At 39.2% G+C, this 23,136-nt stretch overlaps 1 protein-coding gene across 1 annotated transcript; it reads left to right on the top strand.

The window, feature by feature from the left end:
• Positions 1-3,305: 3,305 nt before the first annotated feature.
• ntrk2b (neurotrophic tyrosine kinase, receptor, type 2b) lies at positions 3,306-22,314 on the top strand. Its single transcript, XM_075455799.1, has 16 exons — positions 3,306-4,224; positions 5,858-5,932; positions 6,014-6,085; positions 6,176-6,244; positions 6,327-6,478; positions 6,660-6,796; positions 9,042-9,174; positions 9,644-9,991; positions 10,345-10,379; positions 10,545-10,644; positions 12,390-12,578; positions 13,140-13,270; positions 13,412-13,584; positions 15,423-15,663; positions 18,230-18,388; positions 19,602-22,314. Exons 1-16 carry the CDS (start codon positions 4,028-4,030, stop codon positions 19,785-19,787), a joined length of 2,397 nt encoding a protein of 798 aa, XP_075311914.1. The 5' UTR covers positions 3,306-4,027; the 3' UTR covers positions 19,788-22,314.
• Positions 22,315-23,136: the final 822 nt, after the last annotated feature.

Genomic DNA, 23,136 nt, shown 5'->3' with positions numbered 1-23,136 from the left:
CATAAATGTAATATGTAATTTGAATTAGATACTTGTGTCTTAGCACTATTCTTATTCAGCACAACACATTCAGTTAGAGCTGAAGCAATCAGTCAACCAAGAAAAAGAAAGAAGGCTGCTCTAGAAATTTGAATGAGGAGAATGATTGTTTAATTAGCAAACTATTGAGTTAATATGTTATGATAGAATAGAAAAATTACTCTCAAAGGTCTCTCACAATAGTGCTAGAAGACAAGGCGATACCATCCAGAGTAACTGTATGTTTAAATTGGGAATCTTTGATTTTTGGTCCAAAAACAATTACCTCAGTTTTGTCTAAATTCAAAAGTAGAAAATGAGAGGTTATCTAAGCGTTAATGTCTCACAGTAAAGTTTCCAACTTCAGCAACTGATTGATTACCGCAGGTTTCATTGACAAATAGATCTGGAAGTCATCGGCAGCAATGGTCTAAATCCTGAGTCCTGTGTAACACCACAACAAATTATGGTAACTGCAAAGGAGACATTATTTAAATGGACATGTTTAAATTTATCAGATAAATATCACTTAAACCAGTCTAAAAATGTACCCTTTGTCCCAGAGTTAGATAATAAAGTAAACACATATAGGACAAACAGAAATGATAACTAAATTATTTAGATGGATCCTCTTAAAGACCACAATGTTGTGCATGAATATTGTAAATACATTTTTGGTTTTATAGGTGAATGAAAATCTTTTTTTTTTGTGGTTAACCATAAATATTCAATAGGCAAATTCCACCATAAAAAGATTGATTTTATGTGTATGGAAGTTGTTTTTTAAAAGATTCAGCTGGTAAACATTATAACATTTCCCCATGGAACCTCTCCACTTGACTGATTACATTAAAACACAGCAGCAACATTTTTAAATACAAGTCCCCTGAAATTCCAAATTTGAATATCCAAATCAATAATTAAGTCATCTCAAAAACAAGAAGGAAAAAAAACTGTGCAGTAGAGCTGTTTCTGTGCATTTATTAGCAATAACACAAGAGCGCATGACTGCAAAGAGTAGAGAATGCTGGAACAAACACTGACTGGATAATGTAAAAGGTTATAAAGCCAGCATCTTCATGTGCAAAATGTCCAAGCACAATAGCATTCACAGATTTATATTTGACAGTGATCGTGATGATATGAATTCATAAAGCACAGTTTTACACTTACTCTTGTGCAGGGATTGTTGTCTGAATTTACACGGCTGATTTGACTGATCTGTAATGAATTCAAAGGTTGTCTTAAAGCGATACAATGTAACTTCTCAAAAAGCCCACCATGGAGCTCCCCCTACAGGCTTGGAGGTAATGTACGGTTACACTGTCGTAAATACAACACCCTTTTGCTTTCACGTTTCACGTTTGTTGACGAACCGGCGAGGAGTCAGAAGGTGCAAGCTATGTCGACCGAGAAGGTAAGAGTAATCAAATGTACCTGGGAGCGTGAGAGCGGTCTATTTGTTTTTGCGGTAGGTGTGCCAGAAAGCAAGTCGAAGTACTTCCGCTCAGCTCCCGGGCCAGTCCAGCAAAGTTACATAGCGCAGTTTTTCCAACTCAGACCCCCGAAGGGCACAGGAGACAGGCCAATCGTAATATTAAAACTCATTCTAGCCACACAATTTTTTTCAAGCTGTTATTTTATAGTAGAAATGTTACATAGTATTGCTTTAAACAACACTAAAGTTTGTCTGTGTAATCCATAGGACAGAGCTGAAAGCTGATAGTTCAGATTTCATATAAGTGGATCACAGCTGCACGCAAGGTTCAAGACAAGTCTGCCACCAGCTGCTTCAGTCAGAAGTAGAATTTTAGATGGATGTTGCAGGAGTGCCACCAAACTACATTTTCCCACAGCTCATATTTCCTCCTTCCGCTGGTGCAAGCCCAGTAGTACGTTCCAAAGGGGTACTCAAAGTAGGGATTCCTCCACCTAAGAACATCACTGTGCTATGAGAAAGTTATCATAGCTATGGCAAATCTTAAAATAATTCCAGTTCCAAAAGATCCAAAAAGGATCTTTGAAAAATTACTGAGTCCTCAGATAATTATATATTCTGTCACATCTGATTCCCTAGAACAAAACGTTCCGAACCCATGTGAAATGCAGTTACCTTTTCTGTAGCTTTTCTGCAGTATAAATGTGATAACATAGGCCATGAGCTCAGACTTCTTAATCCAGGCCAGCACCTCACTGCCCATCTATTGCAAATCAGGAGGCCAAATTATGCCCACATTTAAAAACATCCTTTTTCTTGTAGTGTTATGTCATGCATGCTACCTCAGATATAGTCAGGGATCTATTGCAAAATAAAGAGCTCTCTCTTCCCTCTCCTATACTCTGAGGTTACCATGGAGACAGATATAATTCAGTTCTTGATGTTTCTCATAAAAAAAAAAGCCTGCGTACATATTTTCATCTGCAGCCATAGCGACACTTGACATTGTCCGCGCTATTTGTAAAAAGCAAGTCACCATAGCGACACTAACTATCCAGACTGTGTCATAGATCATGTGTCCTATCTGCCTCCTCATCATGAGGGAAATTTAAGAAATCCACTTGTAAACAGGATTCATTTGGTCATTTTGAACATGCTCTCACCTTGATACTCAGGACTGAAAAACAGGGGAGCTATGTGGCATTTAATTTGCTCAGTTCTGGACATTTAAATGTATTTAAAAATATATATATTAAAAAAGTATAATGCTATTAAATTGAAAACTATGACAGATTGATGTACAATTTTGGGAGTGAGTCCCAATGCCACTGGCCAGCCCTTGAATATTGTCAATACTACTTTAAATCTTATCTCATCTGAATGTATTTGGCAAGTTAAGGTTCATCCTGACATTTATTAACGTTCAACCTATAAACGTGTCTCAGTGTGTTTACTTTGCAGTGCTTTATTTTTCTGTTTCTGATCTGACTGTTCCAAAAGTACAAAAGAAAAATACTACAGACGGTGTTAATGTAGCAAACGCAGTTCTTACTCAGCTGTTGCTCCTAAATCTCGCACTGCTTGGTGGAAGGAGTGAGACCTATTTGAAGTTTACAGACATAGTATAGGTAATTATTTTTCATAGATGCACCCCGTCTTGTGCGTCACCCGTACGTCACACTAGGCCTAATGGGCAACCGTACAACAGCGTTGTTGTGGAGAAAAAAAAAAAAGAAAAAAAAAAGAAAAAAAAAAGCTCAGCTTTCATCCAATGCATGGCTTCAGAGTAACCACAACACAAGAGTTTGCATGTATTTCACCCACAGTTGGCCACTTAGTGGGCAACCGACTAATTAAACTGCAGCAACTCGTGTTAAGTTTTGGTTTCATTCTAAAATGCAAATTTCCCAAACAAATTCCCATGAAAATATCTTGTCAGACATAAAATCACCATCGCAACCATCTTTCTTGTGTAGCCTCGGTGAAGGCTGGGAGATGCGCTCGTCCTCGGTGATAATCGATAGACGGATGCAGGTATAGCCTTCCTCCTTTACACACGCAGCATCACCACGCATCCTTACTCTGCTGAGCAGCTTTCGTGCCCATCACCACACACATGAGAAATCGCTCGTGGGGGCCCTGCCTATTGATCTCTAAACATCTGGAACGCCTCATATTTGTTTTACAAGGCAGAGGCGAGCGGTAAGTGGCCGCGATAGGGGAGTGAGACGGCAGCAGCAGCAGCAGCAGCAGCAGGACGGACCACTTGACACCTTGCTTCACGGCATCGATATGCAGTAGTGTGATACCAGCTCTGCGGAGACGAGAAGGCCAGTCCATGGCATGTTGATATTAAAACCGTGGGCTCTGCGCATTCTTCATCAACAGCGTAGTCTTTTTTTCTTTTCTTTTCTTTTTCTTCTTCTTCTGGCGGAGTCGAAAGGATTAAGTTGGCCGAGATAACAAAAAAAGAAAAAGAAAAAAAAAAAGCGGCGTGTGAGGAGATCTCAACAATAATTCAGCTTGACCAGATTCTGTTCGGGGGATTCGTGGGATATCATTGGACCTGCGATGGACTCCAGCGCGGGGGGATATGGCATGGCTCGTTTTGGATTGTTTTTGGTTTTTATGGGGTTGTGGAGATTTAGCGATGCTTGCCCCGAATCCTGCACTTGCAGCATCTCAAGGATTGTTTGTATTGATTCTGAACCAGGGATCGAGGATTTCCCTGTCCTCACGTTAGATGACATGGAAAACATCACCGAGATGTAAGTGCATGGAAACGATCGTGCAGACAGCTTATTAACTTATCAGGATGCAAATAGCTCCATTCGATCGTGAGGGTCGTTTGATACTGAACAGTTTGGGTTATATTGATGATGATCATTAAAATTATACCAATATAAACAGCAATGTTAATAACCATAGGCCTAATTTAATTATCTACATGTGCATTGAACATCAGTAGCCTACAGATATGTCTTCTGCGCATTGGGTCAAAGAAAATGTTTTTTTTTTTATTCTCATTATCAGTGGGTTTGCCAGCTCATGTAGCCTCGTATATGTGTGCGTGCGTGTGAATGTGTAGTGTGGAGGAGATAGTGGATGCGCGTGCACGCACGTGCGCAAAACGTTGGCGAGAGTGCGCGTCAGGCTTATTTGGATTAGTGTGTTTTCTTTTACAAAACAGGTAGTGGTGGAGTAAATGCCCAGGCCCAGCGCAGCGTTATTTCTGTCTTTGGGCGGCGGTGTGAGATACCCACAATATTTCAAAACGACCACGGTGTTGGAGGATTACACAAGATATCACACCAGTTGTGTACAGCCAGCAATAGGCTACTGACAGTTAGGTACCCTTATCTGCGTCAGTCTGTAGGCCTATGTTGGAGGGTGCCTGTTACAACCTTGCACACAGCACAACTGTATGACACCCAGTGGAAAATGTAGGGGAGACTGGTGAGTTTTTTTGAGGCAGACAGGCTGGAGCCATCCTCAATGTTACTTAACAGACATATGTGGCAACTTGACATATTCATTTAGCGAATCTGAAAAAGTCATGGAGCAGCCAACAATTCGTGAAATGTCCACAGTTTGCCTATAAAATGTGCAGTTTGGACAAACAGATTCCACATTGTCTTCAAACCCTTATTGAATATTTCACTAAAGCATATTAGAATTGCCAAACTGCCCTCATTGAAAAGCAAACCATGAATTTGCAAAATCTTGTGCCAGACAAAACTGCTGATAAAGTTGAAAGTCATAACTCTATTGCACTTTTGGCACAATCCGCATGTAAACAAAAGTATTACCACATAAAACACAAATATTCGACAACAGCAAGCCACAGCCACTCTCATAGTTTTTTTAAAACAGGGTGTAGATTTCAGAGTCTTCCCTATATTTTCATTCAAAACTAGGGAGAATATAAGAAAACTCTAATTGATATCCCAAAATAATTCATATTATGATAATTAATAAAGTTGAAACTTTGCACAATCACGGCCTTAAAAAAACAGGATGAAATATGTGAGTAAGTTTAGAAAAATGGATTTCAAGTTTTGACAGTGTTGTCAGAAATAAAACAAAGCCACTGGTTGTCTATCAAGATGTAAAATGTATTAGATACTAAATGATTATTTACCTTTAGCTGTGTCTTATTATTAAATCGCATGAATGAAACAATGGCAGTTATGTTGTTATTCAATTATAAAATTGTTAAAAACTTTAAATGTGCTGCAGATCAAACTCAACAACTATGAGAGGTCAGTTCTAGATTTAACTGACAGTGTCAAAGAAGTAAAACAACTCACGCGGGTTTATAAGTTACGCAAATTTAACAAATGATGTTCTTAAGAATAATAAGCATCATGACAAGTTTCCCAATTCCATTTCTTTCCGCAGATACATCGCCAATCAAAACAGATTGTTTGACATCAGCGACAGCAGTCTGAGGCACTACATAAACCTCAGAAACCTGTGAGTATCACGAAGAATTTGCTCCCCATTTGCGTGGAATTAAAGTGATTAATAGTAATTCTACATTTTAAACCCCAACAGAACGGTGACAAAGACGAGGTTGACATCCATATCATCAGATACATTTTTTAACAATACGAGACTTCAATATGTGTAAGCAGCATCTTAAAATCTCACCTTAGCTGTTTCATCGCGTGACTTGTCTTGGTTGGACTCTTACATTTTTTCTGTCCCCTTCATTAGAAACCTCAGAGACAACAACCTGTCAACACTGTCGTGGAGAACATTTCAGAACTTTAACATCACATATCCGTAAGTGACCACACGCACATAAAACTCGGTACACCTTCCACTTTTGATGCAGTTTCTTACGTACTCTGTTTTTCATTTCAAGGCTCCTTCTGTCAGGAAACCCCCTGGATTGTGTTTGTGAGAACTTGTGGATCAAACTGAGGCTCCAAGAAGATATAGACAGTCCGGACCTGACATGCACTGATGACAGAGGAGTGACAAGGGACTTTGCCACACTCACTCCACCAGACTGCCGTAATGTGAAACCATGTTATGATAAGAATAGCTGGGTTTCTCATACTGAGCGTGATTGTTTCATTGAGACATAAAAAGACAGGTTGAAACAATGACAGAAAGAAACTTGGAAACTATCTATATTTGTCATGTTTTGTATACAATCAAATGTTTAGTGTGACTGTTTGCATGTTACTTGCAGTGGTTCCCAAAGTAGAGGTCACCCCCAAAAGTGTGACCGAAATGGAAGGGGCTAATGTCACCGCTGTGTGCAGCGCCTCAGGCTCCCCTGTTCCTGTGATCCTGTGGAACCTTGATATGGTCTCAACCCACTACGAGGTGAGGCGGTTTACCTCGCAGCTCTCTTTATAGCTCAGAACAACTCTAACGCTAAAGCTACTAAGTTATGTAAAGCTAAATAGAAAGACAGAAACCAAACTGATATGTCTAACAAGTCTGTTTGTCCAAATCCTGACTACAGTTACATTGCATTCATTTAGCAGATGTTTTTATCCAAAGCGGTTTCGATTTGAGGAACTCATCGGGGGCTGCTTACCGAGGTTTAGTATCTTACTAAAAGCCCCTTTAACATGTGAATTTGGGGATTGAACCGGAAACCTTCTGAATGAAGGACAACCACTCTACCTCTTGAGCAACAGCCTCCAAAAAATTAAGTTCAATTAGAACTGCAGCAACAGGAATAGAAGATTGAGATGTCAAATATCTTTCATCATCTGTTTACATATTCATTTTACTGATGAACGCAGCCCATCTTACTTTGGAGTAACATTTGATAAAAAGCACCGGGCCTAGCTGTAGTAATGAGTAAATTTAATTTCTTTAGAAGTTGCCACAGTGAGATATAAAAGTTTGCACTTTTACAGCAGCACTCACGGTTGTTGTTAATGTTGCTCTTTGACTTATGAGATGAGCTGACAATAAAAAAATTGAAGAATATGATTTTGTGGTAAGCCACAAAAAGCACTATGAGGCACTAATAGGCCGTTGCATTGATCAGACATGGTGGCATTAATACAGCCTTGAAAGAAAATTGCTCAAAACGTTTAATGGTTAAGCATCCAAAATCCTGCTCGCTGTTTACTTTGAATTTGTTTATGTAGGCCTGTAACTCAATATAAACTCAAAGGCTTGTGACAAATAGATTTTTACATGGACATCGAGGCGAGTTTGACCTAAATATGTTTTAGAATACATTTGTTTTATTTAGTATATTTAACGGTACAGAAATGAACATTGTTGCAGAATCGTTTCACACTGCTGAACTGTCTGTGTTCAGGTATCCATGACTTGTAGCTTCTGTTTCAACCATTAATATCCATCATGTTTAGCTGGCTATCCATGATATTGAGCAATGGATTTCAATGGCTTTGCTACTGCTTTTGGCTAATTTATTTTCAACTGCTTATCTTGTACTTTTAGCAAACAATTTTGATAATAATCCACGACTTTGAGCTAAACTATTTGGAATTTACAACACTTACACACCTTTATCTAGTTGTTTCTGTCGTTACTTTTAGCAGTATTAGAAGAGTTTATCCATTACTTTAAACTATTACAACAATTTTTTCACGGCTTAGAATGATTTCACCAGTGATCCAGTCATTTGAGCCAACTATTCAAAGTGTTACTTGCAGTTTAAACTGTTTCAACCATTTTCAGTCCTTTACTTTCGGCCATGTTTTACAGCTGCTTACCTGTTTACTATTACATTTTAATTGTTAATCTATTACTTTTATCAAACAATTTCAACCATCACTTTGAATAAGGTATTTGAATGAATTATCTTAGTTATCTCATAGCTAACTATTTCTAATTATCTGTTGCTTATATATTAAACATATATTACATAAATTACAAGTATATTTCAAATTTAAAGAATTACATTTAGTTAAAAATTTCAGATATCTGACCTTTAACTTTTATTTAACCTACTGTTTCCTTTCGTTGTTGAAACTTTTGCCATTTTCTGTTCATTTTGCTCTTTACTCTTCACACATCCCATTGGTTGTAGTAATGTGTAAAACTGACTTAAAGTCCACACAAACACTTACAATCAAATTTGATTGTAAGTGTTTTTATATGATCTGTCGTGCTCTATATGTCATCTATACATCTGCATCAGCCTCAACAATGACACAAAACTATTTTTGTATTTGCCACGATGTTTAAAAGTTCCTTTAAACTCAAAAAATTGTTGATGACCTGTCCTACACACAATAACTTTGGGATCAATTAAATGCTTTCTTGAATTTTGAATTTTTTTTTTTTTATTCCAGCAGAGCTGGTGTGGAACAGTGGTTGGGCCCTCATCAGGCCACTTGAGTTGACCAATCAGAAAAGAGTGAGCATTTTAGGGAAGAGAGGCAGCCTCCCCAGCATTTGTTTTGACAGGAGAGATTTCAATATGCAGACGCATGTAGCACTGTACATGCTGTTTCATGAGACCTTTAAGTTGCACTGTACATTCAGCTGGTTATAGTGTGCACTGAATCTTACTGAACATCACCATGACACCAAATGAAAATGTACATGAATTATAATGCAATGAATAATGTGTTTGCAGATTGAGCCTTCCGATACACAGAGCAGCCTCACGCTGTCAGGCCTGTCTCGTGATGATAATGGCAGGGTGATTGTTTGCAGCGCCGAGAACACGGTCGGTCAGACTGAGGCCACCCTTCAGCTCAACATTCTCTGTAAGGACTTCAATTATGGCATAGATCTCTAGAAATTACACTTACATTGCTAAGTTTAATTTGTCTAATTTCCTCTGTGATGAGCTTTTAAATGCTTTCTTCTAGACCATGCTTTTCCTGTGGAAGCAGAAGGCTCCTCAGTTTGTTATCATTAGTGTCTCTTGGCAAATCTTATTGACTTTCCATGTTTCCTGTCCATAACTCTTCCTCCTGTAAAGGTCCTCATGCCTTACCATACATCTCTGCTTGTTTAATGCCACCCTTCCCCACTTCTCCTCTTACACATTTTCCTAATGTCAGACTTTAAATGTTGTGCTATCAGTCTTTCCTCTCCTCTCCATACTTTCCTTCCCAACTGCATCTTGATTCTCTAAACCCATAATTGTTGCTTTTCCTACTCGCTTGACTCCTAGTGTTTATTTCCTATCATCCTGTGATTACTCTTCCTCTACTGTTGCCTTGGTGTCAGTTGCCCCCACCATCCAGCAGCTGCTGGCTCCAGAGCGGGACCACCACTGGTGCATCCCATTTACCGTGACAGGGAACCCCAAGCCTGAGCTGCATTGGTATCACAAGGATGAGCTGCTTCAGGAACAAGACTACATTCGCACCATGATCCACATGTCCACTGAGAATGAGGATCATGGTTGCTTGCAGCTGGTCAACCCCACGCACATTCATAATGGCAAGTACAAACTGGTGGCAAAAAATGAGTATGGCCAAGTCGAGAAGACAGTCTCTGCCCAGTTCATTGATCCGCCTAACACAGGTCAGTACACATCCTTATTCGGGTTCATTTACTGCAAAAGTCAGGTTTGTCTCTGACGATGACCCCTGTCATACCTTTTTGTGCTCCCTTTTCTTTTTTATAGATGACATTGACTACTGTAAGTAATATTTTTTGCTTTAAAACAACAACACTGGCTATACTTGTGCTGCAATAATTGCATAGAATTGAAATTAACTGTGATTATGTCCATCTATCCTCTACCTCCCTCGGCCTGTGCCTGCAATGTCTGTCCAGACACCGGTAGGTGTTTAAACTCATACAGGACTCAGAGTTTCAAACTCCATAACATGACAACCATCAGGTGCAATAACAAAATGTTTACACTCGATAGATTATCACTTTCAAATGTTTTGACAAGTATTATTATGTGTTATTTTCAGATGCACCACTCCCTCCTCTGGATGACAGTGTTGCAGTAAGTCATCATATTCACTGAGTTGGGCTATCTATCTATCTATCTATCTATCTATCTATCTATCTATCTATCTATCTATCTATCTATCTATCTATCTATCTATCTAGGCACTCATTGGGATCACAGTCTCTATATTTTTGTTTCCCTTGTCTTTTTCCCTCCCAGGTGTATGTAGTTGTGGGAATTGCTGGAGTTGCCTTGACCGGCTGTGTTCTGATGGTGATCATTTTGAAATATGGACGAAACTCAAAGTTTGGTATCAAAGGTGAAATGCTTTTCTTAAATCAATCAATTGTCATTTTAAGTAATGTAGTAAAGATGTGGAAGAATGTTGTAAAGATGTGCTTCCTAGCACAGAAAAGGTTAAAAAGGTTGATGACTCTTCCTTGATTCCTGTCTTGATGCCAAGTAGTAATCTAAATTATGGCGTAAGAAATATTGCATCATTAAGCCCATTTACATGATATTAGCAAAAGACTAATTATTGTGTTAGTCTTGACCACAACCAGACATTGAAAAGCATTTAAACATGTTAATCTGACACAAATAATGCAAATATTAGTTTCTTAAAACCGGGCTAACAAACTCAAATAATACGGTTAGGGATCACTTATCACTTCTTTATGTATATGTTCAACTGGAGTCAAATGGACCGAGGCCCTGTGCATATGCTCCAAAGTTACATCTTTTGTAATAACGTAGAGTTTAAGTTTACATTCATAGAGACAATTTCCCAATACAGCTACTCTCATTCACATGTTTTTTTCTTTCTGTTTTTTCTTTTTTTTTTTGTCGGACGGATAAACGTGTCTGAAATTGTGATTAACACTAGATGTCAACTCACAGTTGCTCAAAGTATTTCCAGACTGTTGATCTGCTTCTAATAAAATCCTGATTTTACAACCGCGCCAAAATGACCATCTAAAAACAACGTCTGTGCAATGAATTCAGCTATACCTACATGTGCGATTATCTCCCACAGAGGAAGTTAGAGGCAGCAGAATGTCTTGAACGTATTTTCACACAGCCCACAGCGTCATGGTGTCGGGCATACCTCAATCAATAACTCGATTCTGCTCAAGTGCAGGTATTCTGGGACAAGGTGGGCCAGTTAAATAGCCAAATTGAGCTGTAATTGTGGTGTAATCAGCTCAACTGTGCATGTAACCATGATTACTGGCTACCAATTCAGTCTGGTGGAGTGAAGTGGTGTTTGTTCAGTTTCTTTTGCAAATAATAAAGAAATAGAAAGTAGTTGGGTGATTCCTGTTATGAATAAAAGTAAACTAAGATTCCTGTGCTCCTTACCCTAAAGGAAGCTTTGAATTCACTGGGATTATAAAAATATTGTCATCGAAAGAAGAATGCAACTGTTTGAGAATAATACAGAAAAAGCTCAGATATAAAATGTATACTTTCTGTAGGTGCAAACAATTCTTTAGTTCATTATATTTAAAACATCACAAATAATAGATCTTAGTGTTTCAGTTATTGCCATAGGATGGAGTTGAACTCTCTCGTCTGACTCTAGGCAAGAATGTGAAACTTCCTATTGTTAAAAAACAGATGTCTTGTCCTCATAATACTTTGATTGCTCCCCAATGTCTGTCTCACTTAATATTTAATCAGCAGTATATGAACAATTAGTAATGGGTTTTTAACACAGTATTGTGCGATATATGCTGATAACAGTATCTCCTATACTTTAAGTGTTAAATGGCACATTAGTCAGTAATTTCAACTTCTCTTTTTTGGGGCATCCATAACTGATGCGTTTCATGAAAGCTTTATACGGTGTACCACAGTGTATAATTACACATATAAACACACCCAATCGGAGTATTATCAAGAATCATTCAACCTTGAATCCCTCTATTATCACGTTTCTCTCTTCATTGCTCCTCCTACTCCTACAGTTTTATGACCAACACCTTACATTTCTCCTTCTGCGCTCATTTCTCCTCCTTCCCTTTCCCGACCACATCCTCCCCGTCCTCTGTGGCTCCCTAGGCTCCTCCTCAGTCATCAGTAATGACGATGACTCCGCCAGCCCTCTTCATCACGTCTCCAATGGCAACAACACCCCGTCATCCTCAGAGATGGGTCCAGACGCAGTGATCATTGGAATGACAAAGATTCCTGTCATTGAGAACCCACAGTACTTCCGTAACTCCGGCAGCATGCTGAAATCTGACACGTGTGAGTTACCGCATTGCTCGACAAACGCCGGGTAACCTGCACCTTTTCTAATAAATCCATGCAGGGATCACTGCTAGGCGCCATATTTAATGTCAGCATCCTGCTGCATTGTAATACTGACTCCAACCAAGGGGCCAACTGGACAGCTGACTTATAGAAGATGTTCAGAAAAACAAACTGAATCACATTTTATTATATTTTTTCAACAATTAACAACTCTCATAAATAAGTGTTTGAGTTCTTAATCAAATTAAATCTCAAATATTTTCTGGTTCTAGTCTTTTAAATGTATATACTTGCTTTTACATCCACTTTAATCAATACAGATTTCTTTCGAGTAATGCGATGTGAAGATATCACCTTGTATTCTAGGAGATGATGTCTTATTTAAATCAACTATAAAAGTATTATTCAATTGCAAATCAATGACCCACATAAGTATAAGTGACCTATTCTGATCTGATTCCTGCGGACACAATTAACATTTACTCCAAAATATCAACTTGTTAATCAATGTGCACACTTGACTTTGGGAGTGATTTGATTTGTCTTGCATTAAAGTTGTCCAGCACATCAAGAGGCACAACATTGTGCTGAAGCGGGAGCTGGGAGAAGGAGCTTTTGGGAAGGTGTTTCTTGCTGAGTGCTATAACTTGGTACCAGACCAGGAGAAGATCCATGTGGCAGTCAAGGTACAGATCAGGAAGCTGCTCGCTCAAACAATCAATACGCCCGCCACACAGTTAGGGAATTCTATTGATTCGATGTACGTTCGTGTAGATAAGGCTTCTCATCGTGCGCTTCTTTGTCTTTGTGTCTTCGCCTTCTGTCAGACTCTGAAGGAGGCCAGTGAGAGCGGCCGAGCTGACTTCTACAGAGAGGCCGAGCTTCTCACCAACCTGCAACACGAACACATTGTTACCTTCTATGGAGTGTGTGTAGAGAGCGACCCGCTCATCATGGTGTTTGAATACATGAAACACGGTGACCTGAACAAGTTTCTCAGGTGGGATCATTTTAACATGAAATTAAAGACATGCGTTAAAGGACTAGTTTCACAGGAACTCTGAAACTAAGTTTTGATTAGAAAATTTGTTTGTTTAACAAGAGGCAATTAGTCAATTTGGAATGAAGCATAGAGTTAAGGCTAGCATTTTTAAGGATCACTAATCAACACTTAATGTAATGTTTAATTTGTTGAGTTTAGTGTGAAACTTCAGTTTCGAAAAGTTATGGTTTATGAGGGCTTAGGTGCTAAAATATTTCTTGGCTGAAGGCAGTGACCTGCCCAACTCATGTCATCATTATGAAGTTGCTGGGCAACCAGCAGAGATTCTGGGAGGCCACTCCTCTCAGACAAGAAACAGTCACCATGTAGCCATAACTAATTGCCTGTACACATATTTAACACGTTTGCTTTAGAGATGTTCCTCCTCAGATAGCTTTCTTATGATATAACATCGAAGCAGCACTGCAAATGAGTCAGAAAGCGCCTGTTGATATCCATAATGGTTGGACTACGAGGGTTTTAGGCAGCCTTAAAGGTAGGGTAGGAGATCCTGGATTTTGAGTCCAGCGAAGCTGCATTTTGAAAATACACCGGTAAAAAGTCCCAACCCTTTTCTTCACTATCCCCCCGAAGGCACGCCTCTAGAGTACATGAACTCGCACGAGCACGAAGGTGCACGAGCGCTGTTCTGACAGCAAGCATCGATCGTTGCCGTATTTAGTATTTAGTATTTAGTATTTAGTATTTAGTTTATGCTAACTATACGTTTAATAATGCTAGGTGCTAGCCAAGCTGGCTCTAGTTTAGCTTCCTGCCAAGCTTCTGGACGTGTAATTCGTTCACGGAGCAGGGTACGCGCACAGGGGGGGGGAGGAGGGGGAGGGAGGAGCAGATTGCAGTTTGATAGACGGCATCAGAATCCAATCATTGTGAACGGTCCGTTCACAATGATTGGATACTGTTTTTCCTAGATTGTACGTTCTAGAGGCCACTAAAACTGTTCATATTTGTGTCAAAACTTTTAATTAATTGGTTGCAATGGGGGTGTGAAGAGTATTTCAAGCAATATGTAAAAAAATGTTCCAGAAAAAGATCCCCTACCCCGCCTTTAAGCATTCACATCTGAATATGTAACCTACAAACCATTTCAGTTATTGTACAGCTAAAACTATTATCTGTAATTTGGGCCATCTAAAATTGATCTGTAAAATTATACTGCACAAATGAAAGTTCTAGTTTTTCTGAGGAAGGTCATGTCCTATCGTTGTATTTGTGTGGTGTTTGCTTATGCATGCCGAAACAGACAATAATTATGATTGTAGAATATGTAACTTCTAGTGGTCATGAGAGTAACTGCATGTGAATTATAAAGATAGAATTATGGCCCTCATGGTGTCTAAGAGGGTGATGGTTGTGTTCGCATTGTAGAAAGAAACAAAGTGGTTTTGATTCCTAATTCAAACCAAGTTATTACCAAAACCCAACCAGGTAGCAACTAAGGTGTTTTGGTAAAGTCTTGTTGTGTTGTTAACCAATAACTCGGAAGTGAAAAAGCCATTATCATATTTTTGGTCTTGAACTTATTTTGTCACTTGTGTCTTTACTGACGTCTGCTCCCATGTTGCTTGCATGGGCTGTACTTCACAGAACGCCATTTTGGATTATATTTAGGAATATGAACAAACAACCTATGTGATCATATCAATTGGCATTCAGCTACTAGCTGAATTAATTCTATTTGAATAAAAATGTTTAATCATCAATGAATAACTGCTTTGGTAACTTGTCATGTAATGCATTGTTCTTTAACGTAAGCATTGGTTTTCCGGGTGCAGGTCCCACGGTCCCGATGCAGTTCTCATGTCAGACGGTCAGCACAGTATCCTGGTGGAGCTCACTCAATCCCAGATGCTGCACATTGCCCAACAGATTGCTGCTGGCATGGTCTACCTGGCCTCCCAGCACTTTGTCCACAGAGACTTGGCAACAAGGAACTGCCTGGTAGGAGAAAACCTGCTGGTCAAGATAGGAGACTTTGGCATGTCCAGAGATGTTTACAGCACGGACTACTACAGAGTGAGTATTTAAGATTAGTTTCCCCTTCCTCATCTTCCTCTTGCCCCCCCAGTCTCTCATTCACAGAAACCACATTCGTTCATACTCAAAAACATTTCGATCTATACACAGCAATATGGAAATGCACCCTTATATGCACAACCACATATTTGTAATTCGAATTTTCTTATCCAATTTCTGCTCTCAAATAAGTGTGTAGCAGCAGAAATGTCCATTTTAAGCAGGGGTATTTAATCTATTTTTAAAACCATTTAAATGCAAATACTATAATCTCTGTAAAGTTACTGTTTCCATGGTAATGAGAACTAACAGTGCAAAAAAAAAAAAAATGCACGGGCAGCTTTACATTTTCTCTGAGCAAGGAGATATTTTTTTCCCCTCAATTAATGTCATCATAAAAACCCACAAAGGACGGAGTAATGCACATCTGTATGTAACGACCCAGCGATGGCCATGACACAATTACAGTCATATAAGGACCTAATATCACAAAACATTTGAATGAAACAAAAGAATAACATTTGTGTGGAGCAGATGGATTCACCTTCCTTCATCTCTCTTCGTATCTCAGATCCCAGCTTGAATCCCACAGTGCCCTCTGCTGGAGTCAGCAATTTAAACCCACGCACACGCATACACACACGCACACACACATACACACACACACATATATATATATATATATATATATATATATATATGTATATATATATATATATATACATATATATATATATAGAGAGAGAGAGAGAGAGAGAGAGAGAGAGAGAGAGAGAGAGAGAGCATTTCTAGGAAACTTTTGTCTTAATCTGAGATCATTTTAAACAAGTCATCAACCTCTGATATCAAACATTTTTGTCAAATGGAAAGCAAATGCCAGATCAAAGCAGACAATAGGAGACTCTTGTCTCATGTGCTGTCATGCTCCTCTCATTTTATAAATCAAATTATGTTGTACAGTAAATTAGATCAATCAGGGAAAAATATAAAACAGCTTTATACCCACACTTAGATGTGGTGGAACAGTTTATTACACCAGAATTCTAAATTTGCTCAGTGTTATTGATCTGCCAGAGATAAAGTCCATTAAGGGATGACGTGTTAGGAATGCCTCGGTGGAAAGTGTTAAAGTGCACGAGCATTTACATTAAAGAGACTAGCCTTGATAAGGAGAAACATCTCTCCACACTATTAAAAAAACATCATTCAAACCGAAACTGCATTTGAATACCTGAATGTGTGCTCACCACAAAATATTTAAAGAACTTTTTAAATGACAAATAAAATCCAATTCGACACCAGTTTCATAATCATACAGGGGAAAGTCTATACCATCGTCAGATGGTAACTAGTAATCTCACATCTCCAGAGCACATCACAATGTGCAGGAGTCGACGTGATCTGTCGTATATCCGATGTCGAAATAAATTACTCCACGGACTGACTCTTGGTTTGACACACACAAGAGATGACATAAGTTTGGAATGTGACTTTAACTTTGTTTTGTTTTGCTTGACCTTGAGCAGCACAACATGGGTGGTGGTATAAGTGAATTCAGAAAAACATGTTGATTCAGTAAACATACTGATTGTGCGTTTTAGGCTTCCATCATTCTGTCTTTAAGATGACTTAATTTTGATTGAGATTCTTTTCGTAAAGTACCTTGGGATGTTTTTTTTTCTGTTCTTTTTGGCTTTAACTGAACTGAATTGAATCGAATGGATATTTTTGAAATATTAAAAATTTCAAACCCCATCGATGAAATATTTGGAAGAAAGATTTTAATCGGTACATTGTTATTTTGATTTAAACATAAACTTAACAGACACACGTAAAAAGGAAGTGATTTTCAGTGTGTTCACTGACTTACTCCTTGAATTTAGAGAAAAGAAACAAATGTTGAACCGTTGTCTTACATCACCTTTTCTTTTGATGACACTTTTTAATGATTTGGAAACTGAGGCAACTAATTGTTACAGTTTTTGCAGGGAAATCGGTGTCCATTGTTGCTAAATACAAGGTTTCTTCTTCCCTGAGTACCGGTAATACAGTTTCAGCTTTGTTTGACACCATGCGTAGAAGAGAAGGAGCAGTCAGGTGACATCAATGAGAACTATCCTGTCTGGGTCATCAGTGTCTGTACAAAATGTCATGGCAGCACATCTAGTGATTTTACAGGCAACTCACCTGCCGCTGCAGTAAATAAGTTAAGTTAACGCTCTCGGGTCTGAGCCGTAATGAAGTCATACGATCTGATCACGCCGGGTCACAGATGCCATACACTGGAGAAGTGGGCAGCCATTCACAGCGCCCGGGGAGCATGGGGGTCATGGTGCCTTGCTCAAGGGCACCTCGGCCGTGGCAGGGAGTTGGACTGCCACCCCTCCAGTTGACAGTTCACCAATCTTTGAACAGTGAGAGTGGGAATTCAACTGCCAATCTTCAGGTTATTGGATGACCCACTCTCACCACTGAGCCAGTTCGCTCAGAGGGAGTCAAACCAGCAACTGCAAACCCCTCAGCTGATGTTGGTTGCTCATGGAGACCGTTCCCTCTGGGTCTGCAGGTGGGTGGCCACACGATGCTGCCGATCCGCTGGATGCCCCCGGAGAGCATCATGTACCGGCGGTTCACCACAGAGAGTGACGTGTGGAGCCTCGGTGTGGTGCTGTGGGAGATTTTTACCTACGGCAAGCAGCCCTGGTACCAGCTCTCCAACAATGAGGTCAGCCACACACGATTTTAGCTTACGTCTTGGTTGTGATTTTGACTTAGATGTTGACATTAACACTTTGTACAAGCTGGAAACCTGTAATAAAACTGGTACGGGATGAACACAAATCTGCAATGCAGTTGTTGGAATTTCATTGTTGTTGGAATTTGACAAATATAAGTTATAAATTGAAAATACAGCTGTAAAGTCCCCTCCATTGCTACTTCCATTTTGCTTTTAAAAGTCTAAAACTTGATTTAAAACTTGAAACTTGATTGAAAATACCAGTGTGTAACAATGTAATATTCATACCGATATCTGTTATGTAGAATAGTGTAACCAGGTCCATAGTTTTTACAGCTGAACACCTTTATGAAATTGTTACTGATACAGGAGACGTGAGCTCAAACGTCTTCAAGTCGGCTTTCACGCTTTACATTCCTGCACACAGCAGATGGACAGAGGTTGCTACATTTTTGTCCAAACGTGATAATAATTGGTAACTTTTTAGAAGAAATTGAAACCCTCCCAATATGAGCTAAGTAACAACTCTGTCACCGTATTTCAGACGGTTTCAGCATCATCTGATTAAACATTAAACTAGTCTATGTTGCCTGAAAGTAAAAGCCTCACGATTCAAATAGGTTGTAGTTTGTACGTTGCATTAGGGTAGTTTCTTGCATTTCTGCTCGTCTATATAAGCATATATACAGACAGTCCAGCTAACAAAATGGCAAAAGCTTTTACATTAAAGCACATTGAGTTGCCTGTGGTATGAAATGCGCTATATAAATAAAGATGCCTTGCCTTGCCTTACATTTTTCTCTAATGTTCAAAAGGCTGACTTTTGGGAAATTAAGTGAACTAGTTTACAAATTCTGTATTTTTACACATATCTATCTTACTCTATTCTTCCGGACCAAATGTTCAACTCAGATTTTTTAATCTTTTTTCTTGTCCTGTATCTGTTCTTCTGTAAACAAACAAAGCAACGCCCTTTTGTGAACATTTTATATCTTGCTTAAGCTCGGTGAAGACAACGAGTCAAATCAGTTTTCTTGCTGAAAAAGGAAACCTGCATAACACGAATGAAGAAAAAAACCCTTGAGATGGCAAAAAGGATTTTACTGATGATGACGTGAAAGCAGTGGTTTCTATGACATTATTTTTTTTTTGGGAGAATGAATAAATCAGACACTGTGCATTGTCCCGCTGTCTCCTGCAGGTGATCGAGTGCATCACGCAGGGCCGAGTGCTGCAGCGGCCTCGCACATGTCCTAAAGAGGTGTATGACCTGATGCTGGGCTGCTGGCAGAGGGAGCCCTACATGAGGCTGAACATCAAGGAGATCCACAGTATGCTCCAGAGCCTGGCCAAGGCCTCACCTGTGTACCTGGACATACTGGGCTGATGCAGCAGAGTCCATGTATGTAGTTTGGGCGCATGTGTGTTTGTATGTGGACGTGTGTTTTACAGTACATTGTGAGACCGAGAGGGGTGGAGGAAGTGACGGCTGTGTGACTGCGTCTGTGTACAGAACTTGGCTGAAATGTGACTGTAAATGCTAACCGTCCATGTCCTCATTTACATCGAGAGAAGCCTTAACTTTGGAGTTTTTTTGCTTTTTTTTTCTCGTTCATTTGCAGATTTTGTGAAGCACGTTTCATAAATGGAAACCAAAATTCATTGTTATGTAACTTTACCCAAACCTTTAATACTCTGGACATAGAAAATGAATGGTTCATTCTGATGACATTCAGCTCATTAAATCGACACCGTCTTGTATTCCATATTTGCTGGGATTAAATAAAGGGAAATAATCGTGTCGCTCCTTGAAAGGCAGTATATGGACACACCTATGTAGATAGAGCTTTTTCATACCAGTTCATTTAAATCTTTAAACACTTTTTAAACACATGTATGAGCATAAAAAGAAACAAAAAGGATCAAGCTGAAGTGCTACAACACAACATACACAGCAATTTACAGGATTTCTTCAAACGATGCCATGGCTATTGGTTAGATTGAGTACATATTTAATAATTATGAAAAGTCCTCAATACAATATGTGCAAATGTTTCAAAAGTTGTTGCAAAACTCATTTCATTCAGTGGACGTATCTAAAGCACAGAAAAAAGGGACTCTGCATCACTGTTGTTTTTCAATTTTTTTTTTTAGAAAAGCTACATTGTTTGGTGGCTCATGTCTGTAAGTGATGTGGTTCTGTATGTGTCTTCAGAGATTATATCAGACTTAGTGGGTGCTGATGAGACTGAGTTCATGGAATGGACTGATAAGACATTTCGATGCACTTTACCGTGCACTCATGTGGGTCAAACCCATCGGGGATTTAAGTGATCTCAGCACTTCTGTTTTGAATATCTTGAATTATAAGAGTGTAGTTACAGGCTGTGGGACTGCAGCAAAAAGACACATTAAGAGTCCGACTGCTCTTAAGGTGACGCAGGGGTGCTTTTATCTCAACTTGCTGTCCCTGCCGGCCAGGTGGTGAGAAATACAGCAGCGGTGAAGCGCGTTTGCCCGGGCAGTAAATGCTTTCAAGATGCGCTCTTGTAATGTTTTCCTGAGGTATATAAAAAAAAAAAAAAAAAAGTAAAAAGTATTAAACAACTGTGGTGCAAGTGTCCAGTACAAACTTGTGTATTAATCTTTGCAAAAAAAAGCAGCGATCACTCTGTCATACAAATCATCATGTTTTTTTTTTATATGAAGGTGTACAGCAGTGAGACAATGATTATGTTTGTCGAGTGCACTTTGTAGCGTTTCGTAACCCCCAAATGCACAACCTGAGCAGCTGTGCTCGGCATTGCACACCCTCCATCTTGACCCCAGCTGTATCTGATAACATCATCCTGGCAAGTCCAAACGTATACACATCGCCCCTGATGAAAACAACTGTTTTTGTGTCCTTCTATGTTTTCATACAGTGTTCTGTATAATAATCACGTGTCTGTTGTACATAAACTGCTGTCCATTCTGTACAGTTCTTATATTTGTGTATATGAATAGTAGGCTACGTTTAATAGTATAATCCGTTTAAAGCAGGTATCATGTCAAAACTGTGTGACATCTATTGAAGACAATGTGTTATGGGCCACTGGCAATACATACGAACTGTAAATAGGATTTTATTTGTGATACGTTGTATGATTTCTTTGTGCTCGTTCATAATACCAGTGAGAATACAATCCTCTTTTGGCAACCTTTGATCTGCAGAGGACTTTGAACCAAGTGTGTTTTTCTCTGAAGAAGTAGAAAAAGAAAATGATTTCTTTCCTCTCCACTGTGATGGAGAGCTCACACAGAGGCTGAGACGCTGCCTGCCTGTGGGAGGAGCACAGACTCTAAACATCAGAATCTCTCCTCGCTGACAGGCGTCCCAGCAGATGCGTGGCCGATGGCGAGGATGTTAAAGGTCTCCTCCAAGCCAAACCCCACCACTCTGACCACCTCTGACTGACTGTAGCCTATTTTGATCCTCTTTCAGATGAATAACTGTGACTTTGCATCATGAATAGTATATTATTTTGAATGTAATCTAGAAGGGTGGGGACCTTTTTTGAATGTAATCTATCTTGAGGGGGGTGTTAATGATATTTCTTTTGTAAATACAAGGTAAAAGAAGAAAAAAGATTTTCATTCCTGTGCAGATAACAAATTTTACTTACTATGTGAATACAAAGAGCGTGTGTATGTGTGTGTGTGCATTTGCACATACATCTGAATGCAAGAGTTTGTGAGTGTGTGTGTGGCTGTGTGTGTGTGTGTACTCGCCTGGCAGATTTAATCCTGCTTTAATCAGCCAGTTCTATCAATCAATTCAATGCTTTGTGCATCATGTGAGTAGCTTATCCACAATTAATGGAAATGTTTCTTGTGATACTGTGCATTTAATAAAGGTGGTATGTCTTACAATACTCTGTGCTCTCGCAGAATTTGTGATGAATTATAATTCAAGAAAAGCTGGATACACACATTTACAAGATGCACATTTCAGGAAACAAGCCTTTTTAATTTCTTGTCAAAAATTTGGTGACATGCCCGCTTCTAATGTCTGTATATTAAATGTGGAATTACAGACATTTAGCTTAGCTTTCAGTATATCTATTCAACACTGTAAAAAAAAAAGGATTGAGAAAAGTTTCTAATCAATCTAAAGGTGTTTTCAGATTTTTGCACACTGCTGGGTGTATCTTTGCCAGCTTCTGGTCGTGTTGGGTCAAAGAAGTGTTGATATACTGCACACAGCCCAGTTTAACTCCAGTAATAACCCCTCGTATGGCAAGAACCACGTGAAAGTCGGCGAGTATGGAAAATTCAAACATTTTTAACTTTGAAAGCTTCCTCAAACGTGGCTGCAAAAAGAATTAAACACTGCGATCAAACCGACTCAAAAAAGGACCGCAAAGATTCACCTGAGTCCCATTTACTGTACTATTTCAATTAGCTTTGTTATGCAATTGATGTGAAAGACAAGGAACAGCCTGAGATGAAATTTGTTGTGTTGCAGAGGAGCTTAATGCCAGCGCTCCTCTGCTGACTGAATTCATGCAGATGGCCGGTTTTAAACCCTGGAGCTTTCATCCCAAACTAAAACCCTAGGAACAGTAAACCACTCCCCTCACAATTTCACAAAATTATTTTCCCTAATATAGCATTGGGTCGTGTGTTATGCGTGTGTATGTAAGGTTGGCAGTTCGATTCCCAGTGAATCGAATCGGACAAGACACTTCCGCCCA

This window comes from Odontesthes bonariensis, chromosome 22 (assembly GCF_027942865.1).
Source record: "Odontesthes bonariensis isolate fOdoBon6 chromosome 22, fOdoBon6.hap1, whole genome shotgun sequence".
NCBI classification, from domain to species: domain Eukaryota; kingdom Metazoa; phylum Chordata; class Actinopteri; order Atheriniformes; family Atherinopsidae; genus Odontesthes; species Odontesthes bonariensis.
This window is presented reverse-complemented; position numbering and strand designations above follow the sequence as displayed.